General features: G+C 34.9%; 1 protein-coding gene across 3 annotated transcripts in view; it reads left to right on the top strand.

Annotated features, from left to right (window-relative positions):
* The window catches only part of LIN28B (lin-28 homolog B), a 115,905-nt gene that overhangs the window by 57,283 nt on the left and 32,799 nt on the right, over positions 1 to 25,823 (top strand). For all 3 annotated transcript variants that reach the window (XM_053664920.1, XM_037158975.2, XM_053664921.1), the window contains one exon: positions 10,919 to 11,103. In XM_053664920.1, the coding sequence (XP_053520895.1) occupies positions 10,919 to 11,103 (185 nt within the window). The remainder of the gene's footprint in view (positions 1 to 10,918; positions 11,104 to 25,823) is intronic.

Here is a 25,823-nt window from a genome sequence, read left to right as displayed (position 1 = left end):
TGTATACTACAGAACCTCTTAATTTCTATATAAATTCTGGAATCAACTTCTCATTTTGTACAAAAAACATGATGGAATTATGGTTGGGATTTTGTTGAATTTATAAATCAAACTGGGGAGAATTTGTACCTTAATATTATACCAGCCAATCCATGAACATGGTATATTATCCTATGTATTTAACTCTTTCAATTCCTCTCAATGATGTTTTGTAGTTTTCATTATAGATCTCTTTTATTTAATAACTTTTTGCGTAAGTGGTGTTTTTAAGTTTTTACATGAAACTGAGTTCACTTACAGTTCCCATGGTTGCATTTAAGTTTCTTTAAGTTATTCTATCTGCATAACCATTCATGTTATCTATAGAGACAGGTTTACTTCTTTTTTAATATTTCTGCCTCTCAGCACCCTCTCCTCCTTTTTTGCTGTGTCTAGAATCTCTGGCACATTGTTGAATAGGGATGATGAGACTGAGCATTCTTGCCTTATTTCCAACCTGAGGAGTGTTCAGTATTTCATCAAGTTTGATTTAGCTTTAGGATTTTCACATATGACATTTAGTGGACTGAGTGTTTGCTTCTATTCCTGGTTTGCTGAAAGTTTTAGTTGACCTTTATTTTTTCTTCAGTTGTTCTGTGTCTCATCTTATGCTGTTTTGGTCTTAACTTTTCAAAGGATTGTCCTTTTCTTCTAAGTTGTTATTTTTTCGCAATCTTTTATTAGTAGTCCTTTATTATCCTTTTAAGATCTGTAGGATTGGTAGTAATAGGCCCTATTTCATTCCTGATTTTGATAACCTGTGGTTTTTTAAATTTTAAAAAATTATTACAGTTGTTCCAATCTTTCTGCCTTTGCCCTCTTCCACTTATCCCACCTCCCTCCCCACCCCCCCCAACTTGTGTCTTTTTTTCTTTTGTTTGACTACCTAGGAGTTTATCAATTTTGTTGAAAGCACTGACTTTCTGCTTTCTTAGTTCTCTCTCTCTCTCTCTCTGTCTCTTGATTATTTTTTTATTTATTCTCTTATTCTTTTTTCCCATTCACTAACTTCAGGTTTGTTTTGCTTTTTTTTTTCTAGCTTCATATGGTATTGACATATGACTTGTTTTTTTTTTAATATAACTATTTAAACATGCAAATTTTTCTTTATGGATGGTTTTAGCCACATATAACAAGTTTTGATATGCTCTATTTTTCATCATCAATCAAAACATTTTTTAAAATTCCCCATGATTTCTTCTTTATCAGGTTAATCAAAGTACATTTTTAAATTATAAATATTTGTAATAATTTACCTACTTATCTTACTGGTATTAGTTTCTATTTTAATTCTGTTTGATCAAATACCATATTTTGTCAAATCTTCTGAAATGTATTGACACTTTCTTTTATAGCCCAGCTTATAGTTTATTTTGGTGAATAAACCATGTAGAATTGCAAAGAGTTGTATTTTACAGTTGTTGGGCATTTAATATGTATGTAAATTAGAGCAAAGTGTTTGATAGAATTTTTAAAGATCTTATGTCCTGTGTGATTTTTTTCTAGTGTTATCAACTGCTGAGGGTGGTATATAAAAAATCTTCCCAACTATTTCAGCTGTGATTAGGATTTATCAACTTTTCTCATATATTATTCTGTCAATTGTTGACTTAGGCATCTCAAAACTATGTTACTAGACACATACACATTTATGAATACTGTGTCTTAATGAGGTTTTAAATTTTATTCTGAAATGCTCTTCTTTATTTCTAATAATACTTTGTTTTGAAGTCTGTTTTTACTAAATCTTGTCAATATAACTGTAGCCTTTTTCTTGCTTATTTTAATGGTAATACATCTTATTTTTAATCTCTGTATCTTTATAGTTAAAAGGGCTCTCTTATAAACTTCACATGATCAGATCTTGCATTTTATTTGTAATGTTTATTTGTTTATGCTTAATGTATTTACATGGTTTGATTTACCACTTTGCTATTTTTTGTCTGTGCCATTTGGGTTCTTTCATTGTTCCTCTTTTCTTCCATTTTTACCATGTTAATATATTTTTGAAATTTCATTTTAATTCATCCACTGGTTTTTAATTTGAAAAAAATTTTGTTTGCTGTACCCTAGGTCACTTAGATTTTTTTAAATGTTATCTTCTAGGAGCTTTATAGTTTTGCATTATAAAATTAGGTCTGTGATTCATTCTGAGTTAATATTTGTAAAAAGTGGAAGGACTGTGGCTACCATTTGGCCACACTGAGATGTTGTTACAGCACCATTGAGATGTTGAGGTGTATTTTATAAGATCTACTTTAAATATCTTTCAGTTTCATGAAACATGAATATCTCAGAAGCTTTGATTTGATAGGGATTTAGTTTTTTAAAATTCAGCCATTATCTATTAAATGTTTTTTTTATTTTCATAAAGAGCCAATAAAATAAGATGTTCTACCATTAAAGGATTGACTTCCTAAAGGTCAATGTATCATCTAAAAATCTTTACAGAAAAAAATTTAAAAAGTTAAGGGATAAAAGATGAGCATCAATTGAATCAGAAAGTCTACTGGAGGCCTGTAGCTTGAAAATTGTAAAGCTTAACATCGTGATTATGGTGTTGAGGGACAATTGATATCTCCTGGAGAACATTATACTCAGCATCATGGTATATATACAAAGGCTTTTGGTGAGAAGGATCTGCTTTGATTCCTGGCTGTACTATTTATTCATCAGGAATGACCTTGGGTCTCTGCATTTTCTTGTCTAACAGAAAGCAACAACTACAGTTTTCCTTGATCTCCACCACCCTGATTCTCCCCCTCTGCCTCAAAATGATATTGAGCACCCTGCTGTGTTTCAAAGATGAATTTAAGGCATGGGGATATATATATATAATTAAGATATTCTCTTTTCAGGAAGTTTGTAGCCTTATAGGAAATACATGTTATAATGCAATATGGTAAGTGTTGTAATGGTCCTGCTTGCCATGTATAATGGGAACTCTGGAAAAGGAGTACCTTTATTTGCTCTAGAATGTCATGAAAGGCTTTGAAAATGAGATAATGTTTAAATTGAAACTCAGTAATGGCAGACAGGGGTAGAGATAAGTGTAGTGAAAGCAGTCAGCATGGTGCCTGTTGATGAATAGGTTCCTGATACCTGCTTGTTTTCTCCTACCAGTCCCACACTTATGTCAACAGGGAGAGGAGCAGGCTGGATACTTATAAAAAATAGTATTAACTATTTATTGACTTACTATTCAGTGTGCTAAACACTGTTCTTGGCATTTTACATCAATTATTTGGAATCTAACAGTTACTATACTTTGATATTTTTTTAATTCCTAGAAGATATTATTGCCAGTTGATAGATAAGAAGAGTTAAAGGTTTTTTTAACATGTCTGTCATCATTCAGTTTGAGGTTTTAAGTAGTAGGATCAGGATTCAAACATAGGATTCAAATTCAGCTTTAAACTTTGTGTGCTTTCACATTATGCCTTTAAAAATGCCTTTCTAGTACTTTTGCCCATTTTAGTTTGTTCTTCCCAATTTTGAAGTACAGGACAGATGGAAGGACTTATTTAAAGGGTTTCTTTAATTTCAAGGAAAATATTTCAAGATAGGTAAAAAAAAAAATCATTGTTTTTGACCCTATTCATATGGAATTTAATGATTTGACAGGGGTTAAACTGGATCGTAGCTATCTAAGTAAAACTTTATAAACATTGACTTCTACAATGCCAGCACATTTTTTAGCTTCTGTTTTCTTAAAGGATTTGAGTTAAGAACTAAAATGTTGCTTTTCTTCAGTAAATTGGGAAATATTAAAAATGTGTAAAGTGAAATCCCCTTACACTTTAGCATTGACAAAAAAAAAAAAACCAGTGCTATCCATTTATTTCCATCTAGGTCCACATACACAGGTCAAAATAGGTCAAAAGCTATCCTGACTGCTGTGGCTCAGTTGGTTGAGCACCATCCCACAAAGCAAAAGGTCACCAGTTTGATTCTTGGTCAGGTCACATGCCTGGATTGTGGGTTTGGTCCCTGGCCAGTCAGGTTGCAGCTGATCCTTGTTTCTTTCCCTCTCTTTCTACCTTCCTTCCCCTTTCTCTGTAAAATTAAATAAATAAAATCTTTTTTTTTAAAGCATATATTCCTTAAGAGTGTTAACCATTACTCATGCATATGTGATATCTCTACTATTGCATATTGTGTAATAATTAACTCCCCTTCATTAATTATAGATTTGTCACTGATACCTTAGAAAAAATTAGTCTTTGCCTCATAAAAACATTGAAAAGAAATAAAATATATTTGAGTTTTCATTAAGTTTTTTCAGCTTCTCTGCCTATTAAAATTATCTGTTATTCCAGAAATATGTTTTTTCTAACATGTCACCTAGCTTTCTTGGACTGAAATTCTAATGCAATTTACTTTTAAATTATATTTTCAGTATACTTTCTAGTAATGGAGAGAAACACTAAAATTTATTGTTGTTACCATTAGAGAAAGTCAACTATCAAGATATTAACTTGTTCAAGAAGTGGTGGTAAAAAAAAAAGCCAAATTTGAGTTTTAGAGTTAGTTGTCTTCCAGCTGACTGAGTGAGGTGGTCCTTCTGTGCTGAAGCTCTTGGAGTAGTCTTACAAAGATGTATTTGTGTTACTCTGACACAACTATTCGTTTTAACAATAAATTGTTACATGGGGTGTTGGGGCATTGATGACACAGGCTGTGGAAGAATTTACAGAGGGAAGAAAATGCAGACAGCAAAGTTTCATTTTACTTTCCCAAGGGAGGGAAAAGGGGTGGGTGCGGAGATATGCACCAGCCCTGGGGGGCTTTGAGGTTTTATGAGGTGACTGGGGTGGTTGTAGAGCAGGATGTTTCAGCGGGTCTTGTACAGGCTGCAGCTTGTCTCATGTTATCTTTGGGAGCAGGGTCCTGTTGCTGTGGTCTGGTCTGTCCTCTTTCGTAAGTCACTGTGCTCTGGTATGTCCTGTTTAGTAAACCACTGTGGTCTGGTATGTCCTGTTTCGTAAGTAGGCTCCTGGAGCCTCTGAGCCTTCAGGGCGCTTCCAGTAATTCTCCAGTCCTGAGGATAAGGACTCATAAAACAATTAGGGTCAGTCATGCTTTATGGGGTTTGGCTAGCTCTGGCAAGGAGGGCCTGAAAAGAGGACTTTTGTCCTATTAAGGGGCAAGTAATAATTTACAGCAAGTGGTATGTATGACTCCTAAAGTGTTTTGCAAAACCAATTCCTCCTTTTGTTTTTTTTAGTGTAGTTTTAACGATCTTGCTAAGACTATGACAGCACCTTTAACAAGTATGCCCACATACATTCCTTTCCACACAGACACACATTATTGCCAAAGAAACTATATTTTTAAAACACAGATTTGATCTTGCTACTTCTAAAAGTGTCGCAGGTGGGCACAGGTAACCAGGTTCTTAGTGATCTCAGAGAAAGAATTGAACTGAACACAGAGAATTTATAGCAGAAAGAGAGACCAGATTTATTAAGCAGTAGTACACTCCACAGAACATGGGAGTGGGCCAATTCTGAGCAGAGATTGACCCTCAGTGGCCAGAGGGAATCTGTTTGTATAGGGTGGCTATTTCCTGGCTAGTTTTGGTGGGCTTTTATTGTGTGCATGTGCAAGCAGCTATATTACTTTTAAGCTGCTGCACATGGGGTCTGCCATGATTTTCCTTGATTGGCCCCCAGGGCAGGAGGATCCCACGATGCTAATTTATTATAATGCTGTTATAACGAAGCAGGGGTCATGTAGCGTCTTCTGCACGGGTATGGTCATGATTCACTGTGATTCGGTGCTTTTCCAGAAGTGGAACAACCAGTCTTAGAACAGGATCTCTGCCCTGTGTGGACGTCCTTGGTCTTAGCCCTGAGGCACCTTAGGAGTTTCTTCCTTCTTGAGGAAAGGGTCTTAGAACACAGTTTCTGTTTTGTACTGATATCTTTTGTCTTAGTCCTGGGACTCCTCTGGAGTTTACTCCCTTGTGACTATCTCCTGCCTCAACAGCAAAAAAAAGTATCATTAGGTCTTCATTTTAGACAGAATAAAACTATGATGTCGGTCAACTTTATTTTAGACAGAGTAAAATTAAGATGCCAGTCAACATTTTCTATCATTAGGCTCTAACTTACATTTTCCAGCCTCATTTTTGGTTACCCGATCACAGTAATACACTTGACTAAACTACTCGCTATCCTCAAACATCCAGCTGCACAAGCATATGGTTACACCAGTAGCTCAGTATGTATTACTACCTTCAGTCTCCATTCAAGTCCTGTCCTGTCTTCATGAGAAAATATACCTCATGTGTGACAGCCTCTGTCCTGCCTTCTGCCCGGGCTAGGCCTCTCCTTGGTACTACTCCCTTTAGCTCTGGGAAATTTTCGTACAGTAGTCACTCAGTAATTTTTCTTCATGTTCTTTTCTGTGTTCTCTCTTCCAGGAATGCTAGTTAAAGTTGGATATTTATTCTTTTGTATTCATCCTCCACTCCTTACCTTTTCTGTCTATGTAACATATATTACTTTGGTTGGGGTGGAGGATCTGTTCTCTATGTCCTGAGAGATTTTCTAACCTTTTACTTCCAACCCACTTAATTTTAACAATCATTTTTAACTTTCTAAGAGTGTTTTTTTAAATTCTTTGGTTGTTTTTGTTCTTGTTTTTATTGATGTCATATTTGTCTCATCTATCTCTGAAGATACTAATTGGATGGTATATAAAATTTCTTTTGTTCCTGCATTTATCTTGGTCTTTCTTCATTATGCTGCAAGTTTTGTGAATCTTAGTTGACCCTTCGGATGTATGAATAAGGGGTAGGAATGATTTAAGATTGATTGGTAAGGAGCCAGCTCTTGGGCCAGCAGCCTCCTAATTGTTAGAATTGTTTGTGTGTCGGATCCAATATTTCACCAGTCGCCCAGTTATTTCAGATCTGAGAGAAGGAAGGGCTCCACATTATTTGCCTTAGGCTATGAGTGGTCTCACCTACAACCTACAGAAAGGTATTGTAGATTTTTGAGACAGGGAAGTGACTGGATAAGATTAACTTGGAGAGAATATGCAGGTGTGGAAGACTCTAGAATAGGGAGGAGACTTAAAATGTTAATGAAGAAACTATCACACTTACCCAAGACGGAGAGAGTTAGAACTTGAAGTGGGGCATTAATAACCCAATGAAATAGTTGGGGTGAATGAAAGAAATGAAGATAATAGAATGTACAAGGTTCAATACATGGTTTGTGTAAAATTAAGGATTGGACCCATTGTGACAAAAAAATGGAGTTACCTTTAATAAAAATTGTCAAGTCAAGGAAAGAAGTTGATTTTTGTGAAGAAATATAATAAGCCCTAGCCAAGTAGCTCAGTTAGAGCATGGTCCTGATACAAGGTTGTGGGTTGGATCCCTGGTCAGGGCACAAACAAGAATCAACCAATGAATGTATAAATAGATGGAACAACAGATTGGTGTTTCTCTCTCTTTCCCTTTCTTTCTCTGTCTAAAATCCAACAGTAAAAAAATTTAAAGAAATATAATGAGCTAATTCCTTCCCATCTTTCAACAGATCTTTCCCACCTATGTAGCAGCAATTTTGGATGTAATAGAATATTCTGTGTGAATCATCTTTTTCTTGCAGTGCCATTATATATCGTCATTCACAAACCATGCAGCATAATGAATAGCTAGGAAATCATATATTTTTGTGTGAAGTATTATACATTTAAATTACCTTATATAGTAATTTGGGGAAGGACAAGTGTATGATAGAATTTTAAAAGTATTCTTTCAGAATATCACAAGAATATATAGAATTTAGTGATGCATAAGCAGTGGAAATGTACAGGGTCCGGCAGAAGTAAGGCCTGCTTGAGTGTAGTTGGTAGGTTAATAATATCTGTGTAATAATTTATAGTTTTAATTTGAACATTTCACCTAAAATGTCATATGGTATGCTTAAATGTGGTATTATTATGTTACAGGATTACATGCTTATTATTTTGTAATAAGGCAGGTGCACTATTTGTGCTGGACCCTGTGCTTTAGATTTGAAAGATCCTATCTAAATGATCAATTATAAGTTTACTTATAAATGATACCTATCAAAAATTGTAATAATGGAAAATGAAATCAAATTAAGTTGGTAATAATGCCTCTGGACACTAGAAATGAGGAGGAACTAAGTGAGTGATGGAGTTTTTACTGCAGAAATGAAATATATGAACATATGATAACTCTAAGTAAACCTGTTCCATTCTCTTAATTGCAGTAGTTGACCTATGCTCCACTTCATCTGATTTGCTAATCTGCACTATCTTGAGTGGGGAGTGAGAGACGAATCAAAACAAAGTCCTTACAGTTAGTAAGGAGAAAGCTTGGGGGGAAAAATGGAAGATTTGGAAATGTTTTTAAAAACGTTTAAAATAATAGTTGTTCTTATTTTAAATAGTTGTTATTTAAAACAATAGTCATTCTTATTTTAAAGCATGTAGGCAGTTGTGGCTTGTGTTTTCTTCTGGTTTCTTCATAGCATCAGACAGCAGAAATGGTACTGCCAGTTGCAGACTTCCACATGAAGGATTTCGCAGTGTCAGATAACCTGCACTAAACAGGTTGAAAACCCTGTTTTCATGTATCATATTACCTTCACAATGACTAGTCTCCTTTTGCATTGAATCTTGAAGTGTTGTTTTTATTTGTTCCAAGGAATTATTTGGTTATATGTAATTATTTAACTGCCTTTTGAACCATAGACTTGGGAAAGGTGTGGATTTTCTGGTTGAGTATTTCTTTAAATAGACCAGTCATCTGTGCTTATAAAGAAAGGACTCTGGCATCAGTTATATTGGGAAATTGCTAGGTTAAACACAGTTAAATAAGATTTTTATTTCAGTGGTGGTGGGGAAGGGTAGGGCATCTCAGAAACTTTAATAGGACAACCAAGAGAAAACAATACATTGTATAGTATTTCACAAACTTAAAAGGGGGGTGACCCCCCAAAAAAAAACAGAATTATCTTCTGGAGGGCCAGCACCTTGTAATATAGGCTTCCATTGCTATGTGAGTGTTCTAGGAACCCATCTGTATCACTGTACCAGCTGGTGGTGGTGTGAGAGGCTGAGTTCAGCTTCACTGAATTTTTTTTGAAGACTCTTTCAATGCGTTTGCCCATTTCATGGTGGATGATTTACAATCAGACCTGCCCCACACTCCCTATATACCAGATCTCGCACTGAGTGACTTTTTGTTATTGTTTACCCGGATGAAAAAAGTCCTCAAAGGGAAACTTTTTGCCAGTGTGGAAGCAGTAAAACCAAAAATGGCAGAAGCACTGAAAGGCATCAAAATCAGCAAGTTCAAAAACTGTTCTGAGTAGTGGAAAAAATTTCTCAATTGGTGTATTGCGTCAAATGGAGATTACTTTGAAGATGACTGAAGTTTAAACATGTAAGAATAAATACACATTTTTTTATAAATAAGTTTCAGGTTTCTTTGGTCCCTGTTCATGTTTGACTACAGAATGCTTTCTTTGTGGAGCCTTTTTTTGCAATCACTGTTCCTCAGAACACACGTGGGGAAATTCAAGTCCCTTAAATTGACAGATAAGTGGAAAAGAGACCAAATGACTCATTCAAAGCTGCATACCCATTTACTTAGAGAACTGGACTTGAGCCAAGTTTTTCTACCATATTTCATTTTGCTTCCTTTGTCTCTGATTTCAAAAAAACTCTCTTAACACTACATGATATTCCAAATTAAATTTGTAAAATATACACAAGGGGCTTGGGAAAATAAACTAATGATTTTTAATTATTTTTAGTATATTTTTAATTGGCACATTTACTCTGACAAAAAGAGTAAAATCCAAAGAGGCAGCTCATATTCATAACCACAAGGTTACACTTTGGTAATCAGGAAACTTTTGCAAAAATCAACCATCTTTCATAGAGAGGGAAGGAAAGCTACTAGGGTGAGTGGTAAGGGGTGGAGGGATTGAGCAAAAAGGAAAAAGCACTCACGGATGTGGACAACAGTGTGGCGGTGATTGCTGAGGAAAGGAGGGTATGAGGGGACTAAATAGTAATGGAAAAAATACAATAAAGATTAAATTTAAAAAGTAAAAAGAAAATGTATGCCTACCCCAAAATCAACTGTCTTTCAAGTTATAAAAATCTATTTCCTTTCAAATTATAAAAAGCTCACACAGTACAATCATGTGTATTGAGTACAATCATGTGAAAATGGGAAGGAAAAGCCTTCCCACTTTCCCATAAAATGGCTGTTTATGATTTGTTGTCTGTTCTTCTAGACCCCGTCTCTACATAACAAACATGTAACTTTAAGAACTTCTTGACATAAATGACATTATGGTAAATATACTCTTCTTTAACCTTAATTTTTAAAATCACAAGGTTATATGTTTATCTTCCCAGATCTACATGTAGATCTTCTTTTAATAGCTTGACAGTGTTATATTCTGTAGCTCTGCCATAATTTATTTAGTTTACCAATGATGGACATTAGAGTAATTATAATCTTTTTTTATAAGAAAGTGCTGTGGTAAATTTTGATATAGGGTTTTTAGAACCTTTGTGTATATCTGTGACAGAGTCATTGAAGTGGAATTGCTGTGTCAAAGAATATGAACATTTAAATTTTTGTAAGCATTGCCAAATTGTCTTTAAAAAATAGTATTAGTTTACAATGACAGCATTGTAACAGGAAACTTTAAAATGGTATAACCTTCATTGAACTTAAACAAAAAAGGACCTTATACTTAGTAATGGATAACAAAGAATATCTTCTATGTTAATCTTTAAATGACAGAATTAATTTATAAAGCATTGATAATCATGATGTCTCTTTCTCTTCCCTTCTCTTCCCTGCTCTTTACAGAGCAAATTATTCATGGAAGGATTTAGAAGCCTAAAAGAAGGAGAACCGGTGGAATTCACATTTAAAAAATCTTCCAAAGGCCTTGAATCAATACGGGTAACAGGACCTGGTGGGACCCCCTGTTTAGGAAGTGAAAGAAGACCCAAAGGGAAGACACTACAAAAAAGAAAACCAAAGGGAGATAGGTAGGTAATCACTTTAAGTTTTTAGTTTGTGAGTTTATTGCATTTGGGAAAGACTTTTGAAAATTTATATTATTATGTTATCAGACCTTATATAGTCTAGCAAAATTAAAATGCTACCACTCTGTAGCTGAATAGAATTCATCAGCAATATAGGCTGTCTGGCAGTTTGAACTATGCAGAAACACTGAACTGAGCACTCAGCGTTGAGCACTGAATGGGCATTGCCCACCAGCATTTTCATTAGACTGTTGTGAGACCACAGGTAAGGTTGGAGTTTTCAACAGACAGCAGTGCCTTTCTGTACATCCCCATACCTCACCTGATTTTTCAAATGAAAACACGCTTTTTAATAGATAACTCATATAGAAAATTCAAATAATATAAATAAACTAAAGAAATATAAACAAACTAAAGAATTTAGGAAAAACCCACTTGAAATCCTAACAAGAGGTGGGTATCAAAAATTTTATGCAATTTTTTTGAAACTTGCATTTCTTTTTTACTTAACAATATATCATGGAACATTTCATGTCAATTGTTAGCACCTGCATAGACTCCCACAGTGGGAATGCTCTTAATTTAAACATGGTTATGTTTATGGATACTTAGGCTATTTCTGGTCTTTTGAATTTTATCAGTAACACCACAGTGAATCTTTATACATACATTTTTGGAAAATGGGTCATTTTAGGTCTGGTTTATTTTGTTACTGGTTTGTATGATTTCCTTATATACAGGATCTTGCAGAAGTAATGCCTACTTGAGTGTGGTTAGTAGGGTAGTGATATGGGTATAGCAATTTATTGTTTTAATTTGAACATTTCACCTAAAATGTCATATGGCGTGCTATTGTTATGTTACAGTGTGATATTGTTATGTTACAGAACTACATGCTTGTAATATTGTTATGAAAAAGCTTGTAATAAAAAAAGAGGCATTATCTGTGCCAGACCCTGTATGTATTGGGTCCTAACCCCTTATCAGATATATGATTTCAAATCAATTTGTTAATGGTTTACTTTGCTGTGCCAAAAGCTTTATAGTTTGATATATTTCACTTGGGTTTTTTGTTTGTTTGTTTGCTTTGATGTGTTTGCTTTTGTGGTCAAATAAAAAAATCAATGCCAAAGCTGTGTCAAGAAGTTTACCCCTTATGTTTTCTTCTTGGAGTTTTATGGTTTTGGGTCTTAAATTTAAGTCTTTAATCCATTTTGAGCTGGTATTTGTGTATAGTGTAAAATAGTGGCTCAATTTCATTCTTTTGCTTGTGGCTGTCTAGTTTTCCAGCAGATTTATTGAAGAGACCAGCTGCTTTTTAGTAAGTTAATTGACCATAGGTGTATTTTTTATCTCTTTACTGTTCCACTGATCCGTGTGTCTGTTTTTATGCCAGTACCATACTGTTTTAATTAGTATAGTTCTGTAATACAATTTGAAATCAGGAAGCATGATGCCTCTAACTTTGCTTTCATCAAACTGCTTTGGATACTTGAAGTCTTTTGTGGTTCCATAAAAAAATTAGGATACTATTTTTGTGGAAAACGCCATTGGAATTTTGATAGTAACTGCGTTGCATCCGTAGATCACTTTTGTGGTATGGACATTTTAATAATGTTAATTCTTCCAATTCATGAGCATGAAATACTTTTCCATTTATTTGTATTTTCTTCAAGTTTGTTCATCAGTGTCTCGGTGTCTCATTTTTTTCACCTTTTTTTTTAAACAGTTGCTTTTTTCAGTTACACCTTTTTTAAAAATAGATTTTATTTACTTATTTTTAGAGAGGGGATGGGAGAAAGGGAAACATAAGTGTGGGGTTGTCTCTCAAGTGCCCCCTACTTGGAACCTGGCCCGCAACCCAGGCATGTGCTCTAGACTGAGAATGGAACCCTCAATCTTTTGGTTCCCAGGCCGGCACTTAGTCCCCTGAGCCACACCAGCCGGGGCTCAGTTTTTCATCCTTTTTTGTTAAATTTATTCCTAGGTATTGTATTGTTTTTTATGCATTTGTAATGAGATTTTCTTAATTTCTCTTTCTGTTGGTTTTTGTTTATGTATAGAAATCAACTGATTTTTGAGTATTAATTTTTATATCCTCCAAATTTACTGAATTCATTTATTAGTTCTAACAGTTTTTGCTGAGTCTTTGGAGGCTTCTGTATATAATATCATGTCATCTGCAAATAGAGACAATTTTACTTCTTCCTTTCCAGTTTGTTAACTTTTATTTCTTTTTCCTACATAACTGTCCTAGCTAGGACTTCTAGTACTATGTTGAATAAAAGTGGTGAGAGTGGGCCTCTTTGTCTTGTTTCTGATCTCAGAGGAAAAGCTAAAGTCTCTTGTGTGAAGTGAGCTGTGGGCTTGTCATATGTGACTCTCAGGTTGAGGCACATTCCCTCTGTACCCACTTCATTGAGAATTCTTATCATAAATGGATGTTAATTGTCAGAAGTATTTTTTGCATCTGAAATGATATGATTTTATCCTTCATTTTGTTAATGTTAATTAATTGACTTGCAGATGTTGAACCATCCTTTTATCTCTGAAATAAATCCCACTTGATCATGGTGTATGATCCTTTTATTGTATTGTTGAATTTGGTTTGCCAGTATTTTGTTGGGAACGTTGCATTCCAGTTCATCAGGGATATTGATCTTTAATTTTTGTTCTTGTTATGTTCTTGCTGGTTTTGCTGTCAGGGTAGTATGGGCCTCATAAAGTGAATTTGGAAATGTTGCCTCCACTTCTGTTTCTTGGAAGACTTTGAGAGTATTGGTATTAATTTTTCAAAGTTTTGGTAGAATGCGCCAATGAAAGCATGTGGTGCTGGACTTTGTTGAGACGTTTTTGATTACCAATTCAATCTGACTAGTAAGTAATTGGTGTGCTCAGATTTTCTATTTATGATAGGTTGATAGGTTGTATGTTTTTAGGAACTTACCCATTTATTTTAGGTTGTCCAACTTGTTGGTATATAATTTTTCATAGTGGTTATTATAATTCGCTATTTCCATTGCGTCAGTTTCCTTACTGTGTAATTTCCTTATTGTGTAATGTTTCCTTTAATTTCTAATTTTATTTATTCAAGTCCTTTCTTTTTCTTAGTAAGTCTAGTTAAAAGTTTATCTACTTTGTTTATCTTTTTACAGTAGTAGTTTTTAGTTTCTTCGGTCTTTTCTATTTTTTTAGTCCATTTCACTTCTTTCACTCTCATCTTTGTTATTTCCTTCCTTCTAGTAACTTTGGGCTTAGTATGTAGCCATTTGAAAATGGCTTTCTTCACTCAGCATAATGGCTTTGAAATTCATCAAAGCTTTTGAGTGTATTAGTAGTTTATTCCTTTTTAATTGCTTAGTAGTATTCTGTTATTTGAATATAACACTGCTTATCCATTTATCTATTAAAGGGCAGGCATTTGGGCATTTACAGTTTGGCAATTATAAATAGAGCTAGCACAAACACTTAGGTGCCACTTTTCGTGTAATATAAGTCTTCATCTCAGAGTAGGATTGATGGATAATATGGTCATGGGTATATATTTCACTTAATGAGAAGCTGCCAGCATTTTTTCCAGAGTGATTATATTGTTTCAAAGTCCCACCAACAATATATGAGATCTCTAGCTGCTATACATCATTGACAGCATTTGGTATTGACAGTATTTTTTTTATTTTAACTATTCTAATAGGTAGATTGATGCGGACATGGGCCCACAGTGTCCATGTCATTATGGATAAAATGAGACATTCACACGGACTACCGAGTCTGGTAGAGGAAAAGGGAAAACATGGCTTTTCTCTCAAGGGGAGCAAAAGCCTTGGCTCTTGCAGTGATCGGCCTTTATTGGGTTTCTCAGCACATTAGAACATGGTGGTCCTCATTGACTATGCATAGGTTCACTTTAGGTGGTTACCTTTTACAGAAAACAGAGGAGCCAGTGATGCTAATCACATCACAGAAGGATATTTACAAATGAAAAGGTAAAAGTGCTTGAACTGGTTACACTTGTCCTTGGAAGGTTTAGCATGGATTTTAGGAAGTTATTTTGCAGTTAATGTTTGCCACAAATCCAGGTGAGGGAGTTTTTAGCAAAAAGCAAGATTCAAAGTGGCCTAGGCACATTGCAGGCCTGATTCCCCATGGGAGAACCTATCCATGGGCTCGGGTCCTGTGCATCTCCGAGTGGGAGCTGGGCCCACGCCACGCAGAATGGTCTCCTACAGTAGATATCTTATCATGGCTTTAATTTTTATTTCCCTAATAGCTATCAATCTTGAGCTTCTTTTTATGTTTTTGTGTCATCTTTTTACTTTCTTTGGTGAAATGTCTATTCATACTTTTTGCCCATTACCAGATTATTTGTTTTCTTATTACTGCATTTTGAGAGCTCTCTATATAATTACAGGTAGAAGTCCTTTGTCAGGTATATGATTTGCAGGGTTTTTTTTTAATTTGTGGCTTGCCTTTGCAATCTCTGAAGCATCTCTCACAGAAGAGAAGTTTTAAATTTTGATATAGACATTTATAAATATTTTATATATGTGTGTTACTTTGTTTAAGAAATCTTTGCTTAACCCTAGATCACTGAGATTTTTCTCCCCATGTTTTCTTCTTGTAGTTTTATAGTTTTACATTTTACCTCTACATCTACAATCTAGTTAGAGTTTGCTTTTGTATATGAGGTGTAAAGTTTTAGGTTGAAGTTCACTTTACTTTTGCCTGTGAATAATGTGAATTGTTCAAATGCTCTCTGTTGAAAAGAGTATCTTTTCTCTGGAAGTGTTTTTAAATGAGAAAGTTTAATCTGATTTCTGGTATTTTTAAGTTCAAAAATTAAATATTTAAGTTTTTATTTTATGCAACTAAAATATTTTATAAATTCAAAGTTTGGTTCTGTTACTCAAGAGAACTTACTTGTTTAATTCTACTATACATGCAATTCTAATGCTTATATAATAGAACACATTTTGTGAAGATTTATGTCTTTGTGGCAAAAAATATAAAATAATTTTAAAGACTTTACCTTAATCTTACATAAACTGTTTACAAAAGTAAGTGGGATTATTTTTAATCTTATCTCAAAATGGTACTGAATTTAGTGTCCAGTTGTTGCTCAATATCACTTGTCATCTTGTTTTATTTTAAATCTTCAGCATTTCGTCCTGACCAGTGTGGTTCAGTTGGTTGGGCATCATCCCACAAAGTGGAAGGTTGCCAGTTGGTCTCCTGGTCAGGGCACATGCCAAGGCTGCAGGTTCCTCCCAGGCTGCATGTGCAGGAGAGACAACTGCTTGGCAACCCGATCAGTGTTTCTCTCTCTCATTGATGTTTCTCTCTCTTTCTCCCTCTCCTCCCGTCTCTCTAAAAAAAACCAAGTAAGCTAAAAAAAATTAAATCCTCCACATTTAAAATATTTTCTTAAAATTTCAGAGGAGCCCTGACTGATATGGCTCAGTGGTGGGCATCATACTGTTACAGAACAAGAGGTCCGAGGGGGGGCAATATCTGGCCCACCTAAGGATGCCAAAAACTGCTAAAGAACGGAGGGCCCCTCTCAAGGACGGTATACTAATATCTACTGGGCTGTTCTGTCTGCCGCCAATTGGAAAGACATCTCTCAATGCCATAGGTTTTGTGAAAAGGAAACAAAATGTTTATTTAATGCTATTTAGGCTTAATGCCTCCACTAAAATATCAAAGTCCTTTAGGGTACACACCTATACCCACACAGCGCTCACTTCTCCCACTGTCCCAACTCCAGGTACCATAAATCAGGAAAAGAGTACACTTCTGTGTTTGAGGCCACTGGCACCGTCAGCAGTGTCACCATGCAGGCAGGATCTCTCTCAAGTTAATCCAAAGTACTGTGGTACCCTCTCATGGTCCACTGGCAAGAGTTCTTTGTACCCAGTTCCAGCCAAAGTCTCTCTTGCTTTCCAGGCAACATGGCCAAAGGGGGCACTCCAAAGCTGCGTGGGCCTCTTCTACCAAAGCTGCAGGGGTTCGCACTCCACCAAAACCACATGGCTCCCTCTTTCACCTCACCAAGAGGGGACCCTTACTTTGCTGAAATGGCGTGGCTCTCTCTTTCATCCGACTGCAGGGATCTCCATTCTGTCCCAAACCGCATGGCCCTCTCCTCACCTGGGCAGTTATCCCCTCATGTCCCGAAGCCAATCTTTTTCCAAGCTCTCATGCAGGTACTCCACTCAGGAACGCAGCCCCTAGTTACATCCTGGGTCCGAGCCACTCCCTTCTCCCTGGCTAAAAACTTGGCCACAGCTATTTAACATATCTATGAAACCAGTTAAAGGTTATAGATATGTTAAATGACCATTCCAGAGGTTAGCTGCAAAACTGTTGCTATGCAAAACAGCTCTCAATGGCCCTGCTCCATTCGTTCCTTCCCCCTTGGGGGGGGGGTGAGGACATCTTATATGTCTCTTCAATATTCCTATACACTTTGAATTCTGGACACCATTCCAAATCTTTTTTTTGCCCCCCCCCCCCCCCCCCCCGCCCAGCTGTACTCGGTATCAGTATCACAAACCAAAAGGTCGCTGGTTGGATTTCTGGTCTGGGCACATGCCTGGGTTGTGTGCCAGGTTTCTGATTGGGAGCAAGCTAGAGGCAACTGATTAATGTTTCTAATGCTCATTGATGTCTCTCTCTTTTTCCGTCCCTTCCCCTCTCTGTAAAAATAAATAAAATCTTACAAAAAAATTTTTTAAATGAGCCTGGCCTGTGTGGCTCAGTGGATTGATCATTGTCCTGCAAACAGAAAAGTTGCGGTTCGATCCCTGGTCAGGGCACATGCCTTCTTGATGAGTTTGGTCCCCCATTGGAGCACATGTAGGAGATGACCGATTGATGTTTCTCTCTCTCTGTCCCTCCCTTCCCCTTTTCCTGGAATCAATTTTTTTTAAAAATTTAAACAATTTCAAATGAACTAATTTTAGATTTATTTTTGTTGTTTAGTTTTTTCTTATGTTATCAAAGACTAAAGAGATTGAGTGACACCTATAAAGCTCTCTTTATAGTAAAAGATGTTAATAAAAAGACTGAACGTTTTTTTCTCAAAAACTCGCCTACAGTTTTTATTCTTATATTTTTATCCTTTAATAAACCAAAATTTACTATGAGGAAAAAGAAATATTTTTTAACATAGGAACATTGTGGAGGAAGATAGTAGAATGATTATTTATTTACCACTGTTAATTTTTAGTATTTATATAAAAATAATTACCCTGGCTGGTGTAGCTCAGTGGGTTGAGCACTGGCCTGTGAACCAGACAATCACGGTTCGATTCCCAGTCAGGGCACATGCTTGGGTTGCAGGCCAGTTCCCTGCAGACCAGTTCCCAGCAGGGGACGCACAAAAGGTAACCATACATTGATGTTTCTCTCCCTCTCTCCTTCCCTTCCCCTCTAAAGATAAATAAAATCTTAAAAAATAATAATTATATAACACATTAAATATTTTATATAATGAGATTTTAGTTTATGTAAACAAATATGTATATTTATAATAAGGCAGTATGCTAAAACAAATCATTTGGAAATCTCTGTGTAAGTTAAATTATTTTAATTCTTAATAAGGAATAAAAATGTAATTTTTAAAATCATGTGACATACATGAATAATGTTAGTTGTATATATTTGCTGTATACATATAGCTTCATATTTTAAGTTGTTTATGGTTTCTTTCTTTACCTCCTTTTTTATTCTAATTTTTTTCTTGGGTAGTGACTATCTTGTTTGTTCTCTGTCCTTCCACATCTTTTTGATCCAGCTACACAGTCCAAGTGCTATTCATAATAATGCAAGGTTACTTTCAACAGTGTGGAGTTGAGATTTTTAAAAAAATAATTTAGAATATGATACCATCGTGCTTTCATTCCATTTCAGTCAGTATTTTATTTGCATCGCCGCATTAGCACATGAGTGAACTTTTGGATTTTCTACGTGAGTTGATGTTTTAATGTATTTTGATTAGAAAAAAGAGGTAATTGTTATTTAGTTCAGTATTAGTGCTTTTGGCTTGGAAGTCTAGGAAATTCATTTGATCATATTAGAAAGTCTTGTTCATTTATCATTTTTTAGATGATATTCATTTAAATGTAAAATTGATTATGAAATTTGACATTCCTTTTAGTCCAATATTAAAATGATATGACAGTGAAAAAATATGATATACTTAGCAGTTTATGGTCAGAAAGACCAAGGTGAACATGAACAGAAGCTTAGTATGTATATCTAATTTATTCTCAGTGCAGAAGAGCTAACTTGCCCTTTTAAAAATGGAAGTAAAAATAGTCAAGTTATTTTTACAGGATAGTGATTTGTGGTTTCACATTCTTTAATTTGAAAAATGGTTTGGAAGCCACAAGTTACTGTTCTTTATTAAAGTACTATATATTTTCATTTGTTTATTTTAAAATGTTTATTGAGTGCCCTCATTTACCTAAAGTGAGCTCAAAACTTGTGGTTACCCTCCTCCACCCACTCCCCACCCGCCTCTACAGCAGTGTAACCGTTTCCACTCATTATCTCTGTGGTATAATTGGAAGTTTTTCAGATTCTTTATTGTTGGGAATTATAGTTCTTTTGTATGTGTATGTGTGTATAAAATCTACAGAGTTTCTTAAAATAATAAGTCAATACTTAGGCTTAAGATATGATTATATTAAGGGTATCTATTTCACATTAAAAGTTCTTTCAATTGTTTTATTTTCATATTTATTATATACTAAAACCTGCTACCAAAAGAAAAATGCTGTTTAAGTGGTAGAGATATTTGAAAATGTAAATAAACAAATTCCAATAAATAACTGTTTCACCCTGATACTTGTGTGATTAGATTTAAGAATTTGCTGTTTAGTAGGTTGCTATTGTGGAAGAGAAATCTCTCAGGCATGAATTGATAGTCCAGATCCTTTGAGGTCTGTCTGTTCTGACCTATGACCCCTATTCTTACAAGGTCAACATCTGAGGGCAGGAGATTAAGGCAGTTTAAAGACCGGAATGGTAAATGGAATGGAAAAATTAGCCAGCACATTTTGGGTGCAAAACATCAAAGTCATCAAATAGTTTGCTTATTTTAAACCTGGCTTATGGGTATAACAAGCTAATTTTACTGCGTTTGTTGGAATCAAAAAAATTTAGTAATCATAATTCACTTTAAGAACTTATATAAATAATACATTTTAACTGTATAATATGAATTAAGTTCATAAAGTTTAACTTCACAGTATCCAGAAATGCAAAATTAATTTGTCACAGTGTCACACACAGTGTGTACTGTGTGTATCCTTAATTTAAATTTAAATTAGGAAAACATTTACCTTAGCTTTTACTATGAAATATTTTAATTTATCAGCAATGTTAAATAATAATGTATGTACCTATATCAGCTGATAATTTCAGGTGACTAAGGATTTAGTTGTAATTCTATGTGTTTGACCTTTCAGAAAAATATATTTTTTAAAGTTAGAGGTAGAAAGTAGAAGAAAGTAAATCGATTAGGCAGGGACATTTTGTTCTTTTTTTTTACATTGTTTTTCTGAGACTTTGCTCTTTTAATTTTACTTATTTACCTATAAAAATGTTCCTTATGTCTTTAATTATCTGCTTTTCATTGTAATTTTACCATATAGACCAGTAGGTATCTCTTCTTAGTTCCTATTTTTGATCCCTTCTAAGCAATTCCCTCCCCAGCACCCTTTATTTTGCATTTGTTTGTATCCTGGACAGCTGTGAATTTGCATCTTCTGCTTCTTACTAATGACTGGCAAGGGCTGGAGTTGAATAACTCAACTGTTGCATCCAAGCCTCCATTCATCCATACAGTGACTAAGGAAATTAGTAAAACCAATAGAATTCCCAAGTCTCCTTAATTCATTCTTCTGCATTTTTTAATCTACTTCAATTTTACTTTATTATAGATTTAATTTTAGGGTGGTTTTCTAAGTCCTTTCTTCTTGTGATTATTTGTCCAGAGACCTCTTAATGAGGCAATTATAGTTGTTTCCTTCATTCACATTATCTTAGCAGATGCTCTCCCTGCTGTGACCTCTGTTCATACTGGACAGACAATGTGCCATTCTCACCACCCTCTGCAGGACACTGTGTGGGGCTGAGCTTCATTCAGCGCTGCATAGGTCTCCCAAGCTGCCTGATGGGAATGGTCAGAAGCCAAGGGCAAATAATCAAAATTTTAGGTTGATTTTCTGCTTGCTATCTTATTCTGAGCATAATAAATAGTCAAATAATGCCTGCAGAAAAAAATACATATTTTCCAGAGAAAACTGTACAGTATTTCAAGTAGAAATTGTGTGTTTAAAAGTAACTTTCCATAGCTTTCTTTCTTTTAGACTCTGGTCTTGGTGAAAATGAGATAAAATATTTATTGGATGGTTTTCATGCAAGGGATTATGAGAACTGGATAACATTTAGAAATTTTGAGTTGCTTTTAATAAAGGAAATGAATTTAGCCTTTAATATTAAGTATGTATGTTTTTAATGAATATATGACATTGTTTGGCATATCACTTTTAAACTTTCAAAACAAATTCTTATGTTTATATCCCTTGTGATGTCCAATCTGTTCCTATGTGAAGAGAATAAGGGCTGATCAAAATGAAAAGGGCTAATCAACAGAAAATTTCCATATTTACACTGTTAAAACCCTCCACTAAATTATGAGTCTTATGCCCCAAGCCCACTTAGTAACCCAGGGAATCACAAAGTTGTTAGCTTCCAGCTAGCCTTTTCTATGCTCCACTAATTAAAAAGTACAAGTCAGTTCTATCCTGAGGAATCTGAAGAGCCTATGTAGAGGATCTTATAAATTTACACTGAAATTTTAGTTTTTTGAAATTTGGTGAAAATAAACAGACTAAGAGCTGGAACTTGAGGTATTCTCATAAAAAGATTGTTTTTGCCTAAATAAGATTGCCATACTTATGATTTATAATATATATATAAATTATAATCTGTTTGCACTTACCAGTAAGAAGTAGTAATTTAAAAGTAGATTTTATTTTTGTATAATCAGATTCATAATAAGTTTCTCTGTAAAGTAATATTGTTAACATACACATTTTCAAATAATGAAGAGCTGTTTTTAAAGTATAGGTCCTTTGGATATAATCAGAGAAGAGATTTTAAATTAGAAAATATTTATTAAAGGGAAAAATACTTTTGTGATCATCTGTAAAGAAAAGCTAGAGCAAGTCAAGCAAGAATTCAAGAATTTTGGTCTCTGAAAGTTTGCTTTAAATTTTGTCTTATCTATTGCAGATCATTTTAAATACAGAAATTAATAAGGAACAAAGTCAAATGTTTCCCTTCTTTTTGAGAGGAGGAGTTATTGTATATATGTGGTTCAGTGGCTATAGAAAATGTTCAGAATCTCTAGAAATGCTAAAATGTACTTAAGTCCTTCCGTGAAGGCTAGAAATGGTAGCTATCCCTTTTATAATTATTTTTTTTTAATTTAATTATTTTTCAAGTACAGTTTTCTGTCTATTTCTCCCATCCCAGCCCACCCCGTCCCATGCTCCCCACCTCCCTCCCATTTTCACCCCCCTTAGTTATTGTCCCTGTGTCCTTGATGCTTGTTCCTCCAAATCCCTCCCCTTTTTTTCCCCTTAAATTCCCTCCCCTCTGCCCTCTGGTCACTGTCCCCCTTTTATAATTATTTTTAAATTTCTCAGTTTTCAAGAATCTTATACTAAGGACAACTGGATTTCATAACTGTCCTCATTAATTGGGAAAGCAAGATATGATCATAGTTAGACATCTTAATTGCCTTGTGCTAAATTTAGACCAAGGGCTCTTTATACTTAGCCTGCCTCTTCCCTGGCCATTCTATATGGTTACAAATAAAACCAATCCTACCTTCTTAGTAACCATTCTACACTGTCACAAATAAAAGCCAGGGGGAGGGTAGCAATTTTTTTAAACAGGTTCATTGTGTAGAACTGCTAAGTCAGTTCCTGCTTTTTCCTACCTTGCTGACTCCAGACTCTGTTTTCTGATTTAAGTATTTGCTCTTAGTGCCCTCAGTTTTATTAGTACATTTAGAGAGTTCCCTTTTGGGCTTATTACTGATAGCACTGGAGGTACTACCAATGCAATAAGAAAAGAAAATATCTAAGGATTAGAAAAAAATAAACAAAATGCTTTGTTATTCACAGCAATATGATTTTATATCATTGTTATCTACAGGTAAATTAATAGAATTTGGAATAAGAGAATTTAACAAGATTGCTGGTTATAGGCTTACTACACAGAAATTGAACTAAGGACTATTAAATATCAGGAATGTAAGGACAATCATATACCACAGGATCACAGTTAGAAACTGTATTTCAAAGGAAGGTTCACTTTACATTTGGAACATAAATCATAATGTATTGTACCTAGGAATAAATCTAACAAACTATGAAAGAGTTTTATGGATAGATAAGTGTATCTATCAATACTTGTACTGATAGATATAAAAGCAGACCTGAATGAATGGTGAAAGATATTTTGTCAATGAATGCCAAGACTCAATATTTTAAAGAAGGTAATTCCCCATATAGTAATCTACAAATTCAGTGTAATTCTATTCAGAATTCTCATAAAATTAATTCTGAAATTGATTTGGAAGTTCATAGGGCCAATAATCACACAGTTTTGTAGATGAAAACCAGTGTGGGGGCTCTTAAGGCCAGATATCAATATTTATTATATAACTATGTAAGTATATGTAATTAAGTGAGATGATTAAGATTGTGTCATTAAAGATTCTAAAAAGTATAATTAAGACTGCAAATGATCCTGGAAATATGTCTACCCATAGAGAAAAAGTAAAAATGAAATCTTACCATATTTAAAGACCTAAAAGTATAAAGCAAAACTTTACAGCTCTATTAGAACATCATTGTGAGCTTAAGTCTGGAAAAGATTTTTTTTAAAGAAGACACAAAAAGCACAACCAATTGATTAAATTGACTACTTTAGCATTTAAAACTTCAGTCAAGAAAATAGACCTACTCTAAGTATCATGAGTATTCAGTATTTAGATCTTACACAAATGTAGAAATTGCTGGGGAAGGGAAGAGTCAGTGGATAAGAAAAGTGCTTAATAACCAGTCTTCAGAAGCTCTGGACTAGATACACAAACTGGAGCTTACAGGGAATTCTAAAAAGACAGTCCCATCTGGATATTGCAGGGGACCTGGGGAGAGGAAGCCCCTGAGGAGGTCTGTGAAAACTGCTGCTTCTCTGTAGCCACAGCCTCCATGGGTGTGCATCCTGGCGCTGGTGGCACAGTGCTGCTGGGTGGCAGGGCGGTAGCTGGGCACAGCTGTGCTCCAGAGAAAAAAAAAACAAGCTGGGACTGCTGGGCAAGTTGTGCTTGTCTGTCACTGTGTCTGACCAGAGTGACTCTCCCAGAATAATGGCTTCTGCTTCATTTTTGCCTTCCAAATCATATACGAGTTTGTCTTTTGACTGACTAACCCAAGTCATTCAGAGAAAGGGATTCTGAGGAGCAGAGTTACCAGCCATGACCAAAGAAACATAAAACTAACATCACTAACAACATAAACAAAGTAAGAAAATAAGATATAGAGTGGGAAAAAAATATTTGCAGTGCATATAGTTGATAAAGAATTAATACCCAAAATATGTAAAGGTCTACAAATCAGAAAGAAGTAAAAACCCAATAGAAATGCTAGCAAATATGGAACACTTTATAAAAGAGAAAAATAAATATTCAGTAAACCAAAAGATGCATAGCATTACTAATTCAGATGAGATACCATTTCACTTGCATTGAATTAGCAGACATTTCAAAGTCTGACCATTACCAAGTGTTGTGAAGAATGTCACACAATTGTGATGGAATTCTTAATTGACACAAAACTTTAGTGAATAATCTGGCAATCCCTGGTGGTAGAATCAGGATGTTCATGTGTTTTGATATGAACATGTGGAACAAATGGTCCACTTCTAGGTGGATTTCCCAGAGCAGTGTTATTCTGACTATGGGTTGGCCCACGCTAGTGGCTTCTAATACTGATTTGTGGGTTATGACCAATATTATTGTTGTTTTTTTAAATAAGTAAAATACAATAAAAGGCATCAGTTCATCTGAAATAAGAGTAACTATTGTTTCATAACCTTTTGCATTGTGCTGTGTTTGTGCATGTGAGTGCTAAATCATAATAAAAATGTTTTCTCAGCATGGCTCACAGTCACATTTACACAAAGACAATTGTGCAAAAAATGGTTATTGTAGCATTGTTTGTAATAGCAAAAAAATGGAAACAACCTCAATGTTTATTAATAAGAGAATGATTATGGAGTGAAAATGAACAGATTATAGTTATCAATCTCGATAATTTTTAAAAAGATTTTACTTATTTATTTCTAGGGAGAGGGGAAGGGGAAGGAGAGAGAGAGTTAGAGAGACATCAATGTGTGGTTGCCCTCACATGGCCCCCACTGGGGACCTGGTCTGCAACTCAGGCATGTGCCCTGACTGGGAATCCAACTGGTGACCCTTTGGTTTGCAGCCCATGCTCAATCCACTGAGCTACACCAGCCAGGGCTAGGTAATTTTTTTAAACATTGTATTTATTTATTTTTAGAGAAGGAGAAAGAGTGGGAGAGAAACATTAATGTGTGATTGCCTCTCGTGCACCCCTTATTAGGGACCTGGC

Source organism: Artibeus jamaicensis, unplaced genomic scaffold (genome assembly GCF_021234435.1).
Source record: "Artibeus jamaicensis isolate MK-2021 breed Jamaican fruit bat unplaced genomic scaffold, CSHL_Jam_final contig_387, whole genome shotgun sequence".
NCBI lineage: Eukaryota > Metazoa > Chordata > Mammalia > Chiroptera > Phyllostomidae > Artibeus > Artibeus jamaicensis.
The sequence above is the reverse complement of the archived record's forward strand: the minus strand, read 5'-3'. Positions and strand labels throughout refer to the sequence as shown.